At 48.0% G+C, this 14,389-nt stretch overlaps 1 protein-coding gene across 2 annotated transcripts in view; it reads left to right on the top strand.

Annotated features, from left to right (window-relative positions):
* The first annotated feature begins 5,073 nt into the window (after window positions 1-5,073).
* PITPNC1 (phosphatidylinositol transfer protein cytoplasmic 1) overlaps window positions 5,074-14,389 on the top strand; it is a 250,282-nt gene continuing 240,966 nt past the window's right edge. For both annotated transcript variants that reach the window (XM_045984795.1, XM_045984797.1), the window contains exon 1: window positions 5,074-6,252. In XM_045984795.1, coding sequence (XP_045840751.1) covers window positions 6,205-6,252 — 48 coding nt within the window. In that variant the 5' untranslated portion in view covers window positions 5,074-6,204. The remainder of the gene's footprint in view (window positions 6,253-14,389) is intronic.

Below are 14,389 nucleotides of genomic sequence, written 5' to 3'. Positions count from 1 at the left end.
TTTAAGATTTTATTTATTTATTTGAGAAAGAGAGAAAGAACAGTGGAGAGGAGCAGAAGGAGAGGGAAAGAGGGAGAAGCAGATTCCATGCTGAGCAGGGAGCCCAACCTAGGACTCAATCCCAGGACCCAGAGATCGCAACCTGAGCTGAAGGCAGCTGCTTAATCAACCAAGCCACCCAGGCGCCCCACTACCTAATCTTACTAGCAAACATAACTCCCTTTTTTCTCTCCGGTAATACTTAAAATAGTCCACGAAAAGTCAAATATCATGCTATCTCTACGGTACAGCATAGCTAAGAAATACTATTTCCCGGGGAACCCAGTGGGCTCAGTCAGGAGAGTATGAGACTCTTGATCTTGGGGTTGTTGGCTTGAGCCCCACATTGGGGGTAGCGATAACTTAAAAATAAAATGTTTAAAAAAAAAAAACAATATTTCCAGATCTGTGTTGAGATCATTTGTTGATAATAGGTCAAATATGCTTTGGCATTATGTAGCTATAATCAGTTATCATTGCACAGGTGCCTCCTTTCATTTATTTATTTGTAAATATTTGTATGTTTATTTGGAGAGAGAGAGAGCACGCACAAGCGGGGACAGCAGCCAGCAGCCAGCGGAAGGAGCAGCAGACTCCCTGCTGAGCAGAGAGCTCTATGCAAGACTCCATCCCAGGACCCTGGGATCATGACCCTGGCTGAAGGCAGATGATTAACTAACTGAACCACCCAGGTGTCCCCCCCTTTTTTTTTTTTTCAGGTGCCTCCTTTTAAAGGACACTCAGGATCAAGGACAGTGTCTTCTTTCATCACTAAAACTTGTTTCCAGTGAGTATAGGTTACATATGGTCTCATAATTTATCTCAAAAGATTCTAGTGTTTTGCCAATTTCTATAAAAACAGAAAATGCAATAAAACTTTGATAAATTTATTACTAGCTTATTTGTTAAAAAAAAGACAAAGCTAGACCTTTGATCACAGAACTTCCAAGTTTTTTTCTGTGTGAAGCAATTTATACCACATCATTGTCAATTAATTTTTATTTTATGAGCTCACAGCTCCAAGCAATTACATATCAAAGGCATTCTTTGTATTTAATAGAGTCCTGATAAATGGGTCTACACATAAGAATTGCCTTGGGACTTTCTGTTTGTTGTTGCGTTAAGAATGAATATGTCATTTGCTTAGTACCTAACAAGGTCAGACACACAGGTGTTTGAAACACACACACACACACAGAGATAAAGACTTTGCTGGAATTAAACAATATTTAATAAAGTTAATTGCAAAGGATAACATTTGATTTTCAAAAAATAACCCTTAAAAAGGGGGCATTGACATGGTCACCGGAAGAAACCTGCAAAAGCTTCCAGTGTCCGAAGCTGGAACAACTTGAGCAACAAAACTAACATAGTATTGACTTGTTATTCAAAGTGTAATAAATATGCGTGAGTCCAACAGATATAAATAAATAACTGAATGAATAAATAAATGAGGGAGAAGAGGACAAGCTCACATACTAGATATGTAGATACTCTCTCCTCAGGAGGCAGGCTTAATTCCCCTCCCTCGATTGTGGGCTGGACTTAATGACCCACTTCCGGAGAAAAGAGAATGGAAAAGGAAAAAACTTCCTTTGTGAAAAAGTTGGCAGACATGACCTTCAGCAAGTGATCAAGGTTCAAGTCAAGCCTTCAACTGGGGCTACTTTGGTAATGGAAGGCAGATCATGGGAATGAGAAGACATCTTTATATCACTGTGATGTAATAGTTTTATCCTTCTCTTCTTAGACCTAATTTTGACGAGTTGGAAGTCAGTGTCTCCAAAAGTTTCTTCTTGGAGTAACTAAACATTTAGATAAGATTAATGAATGTTACAGTCATATAGTGGTTCACTGTAGGAGTTCATCCCACCCTATGCACTCTCAGATTCGGCAGCGTATGTGTCTGTGTGTGTGTGGGGGGCTATTGATATTTAGTGGGTAGAGACCAGGAATGCTGCTAAACATCGTACAGTGACCACCACAAGGAATTATCCGGCACCAAGTGTTAGTAGCTCTGAGACTGAGAACCTGCAACTAATTATATACATACACCTAACAGATGTTTATTGGGTACCTACACTACTCCTATACCAGGATACATTTTCCAGATGATACAGAGAGGACATGGTCTGCCTTCTCTGGAAACTTAAAATCATGTCTGCAATTAGAAAACAGGGGGACTATTTTAGCACCCTATACCACATTTTCTATATAAAGGTCACACTTGCATGCAAACAGGAACCAGAATGAGTAGTCCAGATAAGTGTTCCAGGTTGTCTAGAAAGGTAAAGGGTTGTCTAGAACAGCTCTGCGTAAGAGTTGGGACTTTCAGTGGCCTTTGACAAACCCACAAACCTTATACACAGTGAGCAGGAAAGAGGAAGATGGAAAGAACTGTAATATTTTAGAGATACCAGAGATATTCTAGGAATGAAACAGGATCTGAATAGTCACAAAGACTGTTGGTACACGCTTCTTTCAGATGCTACTTAGAGTGGGTCATAGTTTTTTCCGCACAGAGAAGAGGTTTCAGTGTGGGGGATGGGTGCATCATCAGAATCCAGGTGAAGACAATGGATAGAAAAAGCTCCTTAGTTGATCGATTTTGAAGGGGACCTCCCCCATCTCGCCTTCTGAGAATCCTTGCCTTCACAGATTGTCACTTATCCGGGGGTATAGGCTGTCACAGACGTATGTCCTTCTGCTGTGTCCTTCTGCTCGTATCATTCCTCACTGATAACTACTTCTTCCAAACTTTTTTTTTTAAAGATTTTATTTGTTTGACAGACAGAGATCACAAGTAGGCGGAGAGGCCCGCAGAGAGAGGGGAGGAAGCAGGCTCCCTGCTGAGCAGAGAGCCCGATGCTGGGGGCCTCGATCTCAAGACCCTGGGACTAGGACCTGAGCCAAAGGCAGAGATTTTAACCCACTGAGCCACCCAGGTGCCCCTACTTTTTCCAAACTTTTTGCCCTTTGTGCCCACCTTCATTTTTAAAATATGTGATGATCAGTAGCTGGATTATATCATTGTTAATGGATCATTACTACTCTTCTTAATGATGATAGCAGCACATTCAAAGCTCTTTGGAAGTAGATATTGGAGATTCCACTGGTTGAAAAGAAACAGAATTCTTGCCAGACTCTGGCTGACGAGGGGACTTCAAACACTTTAAGCAATGCATCCGACCAGTAGATGGCGCTCTCTTCCCTTTGTGTGAATGAGTTATGAATGAATAAGCTCTCCCTTTGCCCTCCCCTCCCCCAAGCGCTGTTGTAGTGAAAACCAATCTGTCCTCAAGTCCTTACCAAATCTTTAAAATTCATCGTCTTTTCTTTCGGGGCAGTTTAATTCAGACCCTCCCCATCTGTCTTCTGTAGTATTCTAATGCTCCTGCTTCTGGTATCCTTCTGTCCTCTCCCACCCAACACTGCCATCAGACATCACTTTTCCAAAAACATTGCTGAAAAATGGTGTCCTGGGGGAATGGAGCGGGGGGGGGGGGGGGGGGGGGGGGCAATGGCAAAGTGGAAGCCTTCTCCCGCCAACAGATTTGTCTCACCTGGTTGCAGTGACGGTGGGGGAGGAAAGGTAACTGACTAGCAGGGGAAAGGTACATTCAGAGTCTTGATCTCCCTGCCAAGGAATTTTGACTGGCTCAGTAGGCCACAGAGAATCAGTGAGAGGTTCTAAAAGTGGCAGGATTAGAGCTGTGCTTGAACAAGATTAATGTGACCAGGCATGCGGACGGGCTGAATGAAAAGGAAGTTTAGGCAGCCTAGCAGAGTCAAGAGAGAAGCACATAGAGCCTAATTTGCCGTCTGGGAAATGAGGAGAGGTAGTTCCTCAACCACAGTAAGAATTTCAGTAAACAAAGTTACAGAATCAACGTGGGAAAACGTCTAGGAAGCTAGGAATATATCCACACGGCTCTGCTGTCCCGTGCATTGCCTAGCTGCCTTTGAAAAGATCGGGCGCCAGAAAGCGAAACCACTACACTTGTTTTCAAGTAAGAAGTAGGGAAAAAAGGAAAAACAGCTTGAGCTTCTTTCCGTATCACAGGCTTTCAATGTGTTATTATTCACCACTACAGTGTCAGATTTAGATTTTCCACCTCGAGGAATTCGGTTTAGCTTTAATTAGTTGCAGTGAAGATTTCTGAGCCAACTCTGGGAAGCATTTATCTAGAGAATAGTTTTCCCTAAAATATAAGCTGGATATAGGGAGTTGTTTTTCTGTGAGGCTTTGTATCATGTTCACACAGTTATAAATTCTCTCCAGCCATCTGCGTGATTTTCGCCACGGCCCACCAGAGTTTCACTGGTTATTTCTTTATTAATCATAATTTTAAATACTATAATATCGAGACCATCTGGAGCACCAGCCAAGTTCCATGAGTAGCTGCAGGGCTGTACCACACACGTATTTTTCTGAGAAAAGATGATGCTTGCAGGTTATTCTGCATAGAGGCAAACGAGGCATTTTTCATGCAGCAACTTTTCAGAAAAACAAGCTTAAAAATACCAGACAAATGAAAAACAGACTTCAGCAGTTACTTGCAGCTTCCTGAGTAACAGAAGAATGTGCCTCTTGTGGTTAAAATGAGGGATCTGTTTAATATGGATGAAGTACCCACACTCCAGGCATTTTCATTGACATTTCACTGTGACTTTTTGAACTTAGGAGTGCCGACAGGAAAACGTCCTCTTGCTGCCCCGAGAAGCCTGCGGTCGGACAGCAGAGCAGGCCAGGAGAGCTGGAAAGGCGACCTCCGCCTCACGTTCCCCGTGGTCGGGGGCTTCCTTTTCTTCCACGCCGTGGCACTTCCCAGTTATCCAGGATTCGCTCTCCGAAACCGGTCAGGAAACCAGGCAAGAGTTGGGTCTCAGGCACCCAAAGCCCATCGCCTCTCCAGCGCTGGGTGTGCTCGCCGGACCAAAGTGAAAACGCTCTGTAAAGACCTTCTCCAAAGGTCAAGAAACAAGGATGCACCTGGAAACCAGAAGCTACGCGGGGGGGGGCAGGGCACGCTTGGCACCCAGGGAACGTCTAGAGAACAGATTCAGAGGGTAAAGGAGCCAGGGAAGCCCCCTTCCCGATCCTCGCCAGCGCCGGCCCGGCTCGGCTCCGGGGCAGTCCTGCCGTCTGGCAGGAGCCGGGGAGAGACATGCTGTTTTGTTTAAATCCTCCACATTCTTTGCCATTTCCCCATTGGCCGGATGGGTCTACCCTCCCCACCGCGGCCGCTGCTGATGTCAGCCTCGCTGGCGCTCGCTCCTCCCGCACCCACCTCCCCGGCCCGAGGCACACTGCAGCTCCGCGCGGACTCTCCGGCCCCGGCGCGGTGGCTGCAAACTCGCGGGCACGCACGGCGCGCGGGGAGCCGAGGGACTCGGGGGAGGGGACGTGCGCGGAAGGCGCCAGCTTCCTCTCGCCCGCCCCTCGCCGCCGCGAGCCCAGGTTGGAGGAACCCCGGGCCCCAGCCCGACTGAGCCGGGCGGCGGCAGCGGCGGCGGCTTCCTTTTTCTCCGGCTGCGAGCCCTGGAGCGCCTCGGGGACCGGCCCTAAAAAGAGCAGGAAATCTTGTTTACCGCCCGGGGAGAGGAGTCGATCGAGCCTTTGTCTGGAAAGTCAGCATCTCCAGCTCCGGCTGCAATGTGTTCCTGGTGACATTAGCATTGGCAGACCCGCCGGAGAAGGGGGGTCGCCAGGTTCATGTCTGCTTTCGGAGGCAGATCGAGCGGGTGACTTTTGTGCATTCGTTTTAATTTTCGGAAATCTCTCTTTTTTCCTCCCTGGCCCGCCACCGGGCATGTCCTGATCCGGCGGCCGCTCCTACCGCCCGGGGCTACCGATCCGAGCGGTTCCCAGCGGGTCTCCCTCCTCCCTCCCTGGTCCCTCCCTGACTTTGCAACACCGCGTTCCGGGAGGACCGAGCTCGGCGAGGAAGAAGGCGGGGGAGCCCCGAACACCCGGACCCGAACCTTGACATGCTCTCCGGCGGAGAGGAGGAAAACGGGAGCTGAGCGCACCGCCGGGGCTGCTTCGCCGGCCGGCTCCGAGCGCAGGGCTCCGGGCGCCCTGCCCTGCGCCTGGGCGGCAGCTTTGTTGGTTTGGGGGGCGCCCCCCGCTTCCCGCCCCGGGGGCGCGCGGCCGGCAGGACCATGCTGCTGAAGGAATACCGGATCTGCATGCCGCTCACCGTGGACGAGGTAAGCGCCGTGCCGGGCCCGGCCTCACCCGCTCCCGGCCCCCAGCCCCAGGGCGCCGCGTACCCCGCTGCCGCCTCCCGGTCGGCGGGTCCTCTGCGGGCGGCAGGGAAACCCTGCTGGAGCATTACCTCCCAAGCCAGAAGGCTGGAGGGGAGGAGGGAGGGGAGTTGCTGTTTCCACTTGTCACCCCAGCGGGGGAGGGCGGCGTTGGGTGGGGCGGTAGACTCTAGGTGGAGTCTTGGGGGTCGCCCAGAGCCCTGATTCCTGGGGAACCGGATGCACCAAAGGGAATTGGCGCGCCCCTCCTTCCAATTAATAAAATGAATAAGGCAAACCCAGGAGCCCCAAGCGTGTACTGGTAGCTTGGGTGGGGGGGCAGAGGCACCCGGTCTTGGCTTGGGCCCTGGCTCCGCTCCCGCGTTTTGCTGTAAGGTCTGGGTACGGGAGAAGCTTTTGCCCTCTGGATCTCCAGGCCCCGAGCCCCGCAGGGGGGCACCTCGGAGCCCTAAGGGAGTCCTCCTGGGCCCGGACTTCTCGCGGTCGTCGCCAGCCTGGACGCCGCTCCCGCCACGCCCGCGCATCGAGGCTCCCAGACCTGGCCTCGACCTTTCGCCAACCGCCTGGCTCGGAAACTTTCTGCGTCTCTTGTTTCTTTAGCGGCGGGGAGCGTGGTCTGCGGGCGAGCCGGGAGCAGCGGGGACTGCGGCGCGGCCACAGGAGGGCGCTCCAGCACGTGGGTGCTCCCGCTGCAGGGCGGGCGGGGGGCGGAGGGCGAGGGGCGGGGGCTCGTCCTCCACCCGCTGCTCCCGTTCCCCTCTCCAGATCCCCGAAGCAGTAAGCTCCATCACTCAGGAAATGATGACTCAGTGAGGACTGTCCAGGCCCCGGCTTCCCCTTCTTCCATCTCTCCTCCCTACCTTTTCGGTGCTCTCACAATGGCTTAGCGCCTGTTCAGGGACATCAAGGAAGCGTGAAGCCAATCAGGGAAATTTGAAACTTACTAATGGGGTTTAGTGTGCCAAAGAAACCGGCGAGCCGACCGTGTTTATGCTTAAATACAGAGCATTTAATCTCTCGGGTATGTTATTGAGTCATTACCTTATGGAAGGGGATAGGTGCTTTGGGGGCGGGGAGGTATTTAACCGGTAAAGTGGCTGTGCTCCCGGGGGGCGGGGGGGCTGTCTTACCTGGATCAGGTGTTAAGGCAAGACCCTAGTACAATCCAAGGCAAGATCAGAGTAGTTCACAAAACATGCATCCCAGAAACACTGACTCCGGAAGAGAAAGGTCAACCCCTGCCAGAATAATCATCTTAGGGTTCCTGCCTGTTCAGCGTTTGAGGAGGTGACGCTGGAGTAGAGGCTTGAAGGATGGACTCCATGTGGATGACGTTAAGGTTTGGGGGTTACATCCCGATCGTGTGAATCAAGTGGAGGAGGGACACGCAGCTGTGTAGGGCAGTGGGGGAGGCACATTAATGACCCCGGGTAACCGGAGTACTTGCAGGGAAGGTTGAGCTCTTCCCACCCTCCCGGGCTCCGCTGCCCGAGCTGTTCCACCTGGAGGTGTGTGCGCTTCCTCTCTCCCCAGTGACTTTATTTGTTGAGAGGAGGTTGGGATCCAGGGGTAATGTTGGTATTGCAGGAAATATCCCCAAACGGAGGTGAGAGTCAAGAAAATAACCAGTTCTAGAATCTTCTTACTAAGTTCGAAATCTTTTTCTTCTCTTTCTCCTAGTTGGTTTTCTTCGCAGGCTGTCCTGAACATTCAGGCACAGGTCTTAAGCAACATATTTATTTATTTATCTATGCTGCCAAAATACCCACCACTTCAGGGTGAAGTAATCACTTTCGAATGTGCAGGTGGAGGACCCCCCCCCCCCCCCCCCCGCGTCCTTTCTTAATTGGCAAATGAAATCAGGCTCTGCATGTAATAGAATGTATATTATGATTTAATTAATGTGGAATTCATTTGGACTAAAAGCATGATTCAGTTTCTTTTTTTTCTTTTTTTTTAAGATTTTATTTATTTATTTGACAGAGAGAGATCACAAGCAGGCAGAGAGGGAGGCAGAGAGAGAGAGGGAGAAGCAGGCTCCCCGCTGAGCAGAGAGCCTGATGCGGGGCTCAATCCCAGGACCCTGAGATCATGACCCAAGCGGAAGGCAGAGGCTTAACCCACTAAGCCACCCAGGCACCCTCTTTTTTTTTTTTTTTTTAAGATTTTAATTGTTTTATTTGACAGACAGAGATCACAAGTAGGCAGAGAGGCAGGCAGAGAGAGAGGGGGAAGCAGGCTCCCTGCTGAGCAGAGAGCCTGATGCAGGTCTGGATCCCTCGACCCTGAGATCATGACCGGAGCTGAAGGCAGAGGCTTAAGCCACTGAGCTATACCCAGGCGCCCCCATGATTCAGTTTCTTAAAAAGTTATGTTTTGAAGTTAGTTTTCCACATGGTTAGGGAAGCAGGAGGCAGTTTAGATTGATAGAGGTTCCAAACTGATAGGATTTCAGATTTTCCAGGCCAGGTGATAGGTGACGAAACTAGGCCCCGTGCACCAGAGGTTGGATTCCTGGAGTCTGACTGGTAGTAAATTCTCTGTGTCCACCATCCCCCCCTTGAGCTGTGTCCTACTGCCCTTAACATTATTTTTTTAAACAGATTTTATTTATTTGAGAGACAGAGATAGAGCGAACGTACACATGCACACAGAGGGAGAGGGAGAAGCAGGCTCCCCACTGAGCAGGGAGCCTGAAGTGGGTCTTTATTCCAGGAACTGTGGGATCATGACCTGAGCCAAAGGCAGACAGACACTTAACCAACTGAACCACCCAGGCGCCCCTGTCCTTAACGTTAAAAACTGGGAAGGAACTTAACAGTGTCTTCAAAGAAGACGGTTACCATAATTTTAGGTAGACTCTTCTTCGAAACCTACCTTTTGCTTCAAGGCGTTATTTGCTTCGGGCCTGATTCTGTCAAACCCCGGTGGTTAGTCCCATAGTGCCCATATTTTTGAAAATGAGGGTTAGTGGGAACCAACACTGTGTCCATTCTTCTTCCCTGGCCTTATCCTGTTTAACTCCTGGTGGAGGGGAGTGTAAGGAGAACTCCTGTGCTATTATCCACATTTTGCAGATGTGTAAACTGAGTCAGAAGGGTTAAGTCATGTGTGCCAGATCACAGAACTAGTTAGTAGCCAAGCCACAACCAGAGCCATGGTAAAAACGCATTGGTTTTCTTTCTGCTGGTCCTTGCCTGTCACTGGTATTATTTAATGCAGAAAAAGGAAAAAAACAGTTCTTGAAAATAGAGTCAACACTTCAACTTAATGAAAAATCAAAGACCTTTTCAATTGTTGTAGAGGGTACTAGGTTCTACTATTTCTCTAGGCCTTATTTTAACTCATAAAATGTTCCCCAGTTCCAGGAAAGAGGAGCAGTGTTGGGGCATAAAGAAAATAAAACTCAACCACAGTCTAGAACAGAGTGTTGGTGTTTTTTTTTTGTTTTGTTCTGTTTTTTAGACAATTTGCGAATGAAGAATTTTAAGAGGTAACGTCTCATGGATTAATTTTAATAAAAAACTTCATTGGGGGGCGCCTGGGTGGCTCAGTGGATTAAGCCGCTGCCTTCGGCTCAGGTCATGATCTCAGGGTCCTGGGATCGAGCCCCGCATCGGGTTCTCTGCTCCGCAGTGAGCCTGCTTCCTCCTCTCTCTCTGCCTGTCTCTCTACCTACTTGTGATCTCTCTCTCTCTGTCAAATAAATAAATAAAATCTTTAAAAAAAAAAAACAACAAAAAAAACTTCATTGGAACTGTTCCTTCATTTACGTTCAGTGTCCTCTCTGAACTGAATATAGGCTCATTCATCGGGAAGTTCTAAACAGTGAAGGTTCCTGGGGGCTGGTAGTTGTCTCTAAAGAGACGGTTGTCGCCATCTGCATTTGGGACATTTGGCATGTAGGTTCTTTCACTTTAGACTTGGAAGAGCTAGTGGAGGTTTTCTGTAGTTGAGCCATTTCGTTTTGCGAAGGAGACTGTGGTCGTGGAAGATCCAGTTCGTTGTCCATCTCAGAGCCAAGGACAAGGTCTAGGCCAGAACCCGGGTCTTCTGATTTCTGGTGCAGAGCTGTTTTATATTGTAGGCCAGGCTTTCTCCCACTTCTCCTCCTCTGGGAGATTCCTTGCTGGAAGGAGATACTTATCCCTAAGCCCTCTATGCAAAGCCGGGACACTAAGCGTCCCAAGTAGTCTCTAGCTGAAGGTGGCTTGGGGACCGACTCTGACCTTCCATCTACTTAGGGGACATCTGGTCAGCTGACCAGAGGGAAGACCAGGGGCTCTATCTGAAGCTGCTCCTGTGTAACAAGTCTACTGGTTTTCCTTGGATTGTGTATTTATTTGGGGCGGCTTCTTTTGGATGCGTGGCTCCAAGATTACGGGGACGTTCAAGGCGGATTTGCCCAAAACCTCTCCTTGGTGCTGCCTCTTGGTCCTGCCAGCATCCCAAACTTCACCCACGTTCAGGACTCCATGGAGTCTGAAGATGATCCCACCCCATCCGGTCCTTATCAGTAAGATCAGCAGTTTCAAGAGCTAAGCACATCCTAATATTTAGGCAGAAATCCTTTTGTTTTAGTTACTTGCTTTGGTGTCTTAACAGTTCCTGTTCTGACTGCATTAATGTTAATGGGCATACTTTTAGGGATTTATTTGCGGTCCTCAGGGACTCGTGGCACAATGAAAAATAGAAACAGTTCCCTCCCCTCCAAGAAAAGAAGAGACAGAAAGAAAGGAAAGGAAAGAAAAACAACTTTTTAATACAGAATATTATTTTGTTCTTTGCCCTGGCTGGGAGCCAGTACACTTTATCCTGGCTCCCCTGGGTCCCGGGAGAATTTTCTTGCGCACATTTCTGAGAACAGATTCGGGATTGGGATGGTGCCAACTCTGGAATGACCTAAATGGAGATTCCAGAATGCCCAATAATGCTGCTTACTCCCTGTTTCAAACAATTTTCATGAAATGCGCCTGCAAATATTGGGGCAGAAATTCTTTCGGGTAAGAGAGTTTAAGTTTGATATTGGCCTCGCCACTGATTTTTGTACAAAGTGATACTCTCAGATATAAAGAATAAAGGTTCCCTGGGTTAATCTCACATACGCCCCCCAGGGTTCCTCAGGAACATAATTTTGAAAATGTTTTTTAAGAACAAGTACTCTTGGGGCATCTGGGTGGCTCAGTGGGTTAAGGCCTCTACCTTCAGCTCAGGTCATGATTCCAGGGTGCTGGGATCGAGTCTTGCATTGGGTTCTCTGCTCAGCGGGGAGCCTGCTTCTCTTCTTCTCTCTCTGCCTGCCTCTCTGCCTGCTTGTGATCTCTGTCTGTCAAATAAATAAATGAAATCTAAAAAAAAAATAAAAAGAACAAGTACTCTTTTGACTTTTTTTTTTTTTTTTTTTTTTGCCCCTGACTCCTAGCCTAGCTGGGAGGGACTGAGGCCAGGGTCATGAGTTTGATTTCTGGATGATCCTGGTAGCTTCCCTTGCCTGTCCTGCAGTCAGAAGCACTTTCCTCATGCCCATATTATCTTGCACAGTTCCCTTGCTGGTCAGGAGGGGCACGTGGGCAGGTTAATGGGTAAGTGCAAAGCTTTCTCCTCTTAATGGAACAGAAAACAAGGAGCAGATGCTGCCCTCAAAGGCCAGTCAGGGAAATTGACTTTGTGTGTGAAGGACACTGCATACCTCCCCCTCCCCCCCAAACCCTAACCCCGTGATTTGGGTGAGAATGTCTGCCAGAGAGGGGAAACAGATTCTGGGCCTTGAGAAAAAAATGGACGTTATTGTTAACGAAATCTTAGTTAAAAGTGGGTGGTAATTAACTTTTGCTTTTTAGAGAGTGAGTCCCTGAGGCATTTAAAAACCAACTTAAAAACCTTGTGTCTGGTTAAGTGAGTAATACTTCTTCTTTTCAGAAAAGCTCTCATTTCAGGTGAACAGAGAATACTGTTTTTTGTAAGCAGGTTTTAAAAAATTAATACAGTTTCCTCAGTCCCTTTACAATCTACCGTGCCCCCGCCCCTTGCCCCAGAGTGTCAGTTAGGAAAGTGTGTGTATAGGGGGAAGGGTTCACAAAGTTCTTTTTTTTTTTAATATAAAAGTGTGCACAGTGACAGGCAGTAAACGTGTATTTCAGGGGCAATGATTACTGGAAAAGTACGTCGAGGTTCATTGCTTTAGCCGCCTGAGTGAGGGCACAGGTACCATTGGTTGGCCCGTGTGGGCTTTGGCCTGCTTTCTGTTGCCTGGAGGTTTATATGGTCAAATAACTTGGGGAAAGTTTTTTGGAAACTAGCTAACACTTCTGCCCCTGTTTGGCAAAAAAGACAGATATAGACATCAGCTGATTTGTACCAAGAAGTCAGGAAGGTTTTTATATATCTTTAGTAAATTCAGTCTGCTGCAGGAACTAAAGGAGAATTTCAGATTGTAGATTGCCAACTGCCCGCCCTCCCTGTCCCTTGCTGGCAATTGGGAATTTTATGGTATTCCCAAGTGGAGACTTTTTTTTTTCCCCTTGGGTAGGCTCCATGGGAGATGAAGTGCAACTGTGTTACCGATATTACAACTGGAGAACAAATTGTATCTGGAAAACGTAAAGTCGTTAGAAAAAAAAATTATCTTGGATGCTTGACTTTTCATACTGTACATCCTCCAACTTAAAAACAATTCATCCACACAGACAGGGTCTCAGGGCTGCACATCTCTAGTGGGCACTGTTTACCTCGAACCTAAATGGGAGTAGTACAATGTGAGGGTCCTGCAGCCGGCCAAGGGCCTGGGTCAGCCCCCTGAAGCTTCCAGCCTCTGCTGCTGTCATGTGTTAAAACTTGAACGTTTAGACCAAACTTGTGGGTTTATAAGTGGAAATGGCACCTCCTTGTGACGTCATTCCTGACCACTCCGTCTAAAGTAGTTTTCTTCTGTTCTTTATCTCTGTACTTACTTATTTCCTTTGGAGCATTTCTCATAATCTGTACTTACTTGTTTGTTTGCTTGTATGTCATTCATTCTGGTCGCTATCTTTTCAACCTGTGACCCACGTAGGAAAATACTGACAACAAGGTTTAACTTATTTTTCTTTCATACCAAGTCTTTGAGATCCAGTGTGTTATTTTCCGGTTGTAGCACATTTCAGTGCCCGCTAGCAACTTTGCAGTGCTCAAGGGCCACGGGTGGCTGGTGGCTGCCATACTGGATAGGGCAGCTCAGAGGCTTTAACCTGGTCTGGCACATAGTAGATGCTTAATTAATGGATGGGCAGAAGCTGGGAGAAACAGGACCATTTCTGGAAAGCTGAGCCCAGTTTCTTCCTTCACATTGTTTATGTTTTTTCACTTAGGTTTTATACCACCTGAAATTTTGCAAACTAGAGATTCTTTTTTATTACAAACATCTTCATTATTTTTTTTTTAATTTTATTTATTTATTTGACAGAGATCACAAGTAGGCAGAGAGGCAGGCAGAGACAGAGGGGGAAACAGGCTCCCCGCTGAGCAGAGAGCCCAATGCGGGGCTCGATCCCAGCACCCTGAGATCAAAACCTGAGCCGAAGGCAGAGGCTTAACACACTGAGCCATCCAGGCACCCCCAAAATCTTCATTTTAAAGTTGCTCAGCCAAAGACCCTGAGAAGCTTGAGGCCAGTCTTTTGTGGGAGTTAATGTAATCATTCTGCTTTCATCCTAACTTCTATAGGAATGTATTTGGTTTCTATTACTCTGTAACAAATTTTCACAAACTTAGTGGCTTGAAACAATACCCCTTTATTATTTCACAGTCTTTGTCGGCCAGAAGTCTTGGGATGGCTCTGCTGGATGGTGTGGCTGCTCAGGGCCTCTCAAAGTTGAAATCAAGGTGTTAGCTGGGCTGCACTTCCTTCTGGAGCTTGGAGTCTCTTCAAAGCTTGTGTGGCTATTGACTTCAGTTTGTCCCCCCTTTCTTGCCAGCCATCAGCTAGGGGCCAGCTCCTAGAGGCTACCTGCCGTTTCCTGCAATGTGATCCTGCCCACAACAGGGCAGTTTGCCCCTACAGGTTCAGTAGGAAAATAGCGCCTGCCACTTTGAACTCTCTGAC

This window comes from Meles meles, chromosome 18 (genome assembly GCF_922984935.1).
Source record: "Meles meles chromosome 18, mMelMel3.1 paternal haplotype, whole genome shotgun sequence".
NCBI lineage: Eukaryota > Metazoa > Chordata > Mammalia > Carnivora > Mustelidae > Meles > Meles meles.
The sequence above is the reverse complement of the archived record's forward strand: the minus strand, read 5'-3'. Positions and strand labels throughout refer to the sequence as shown.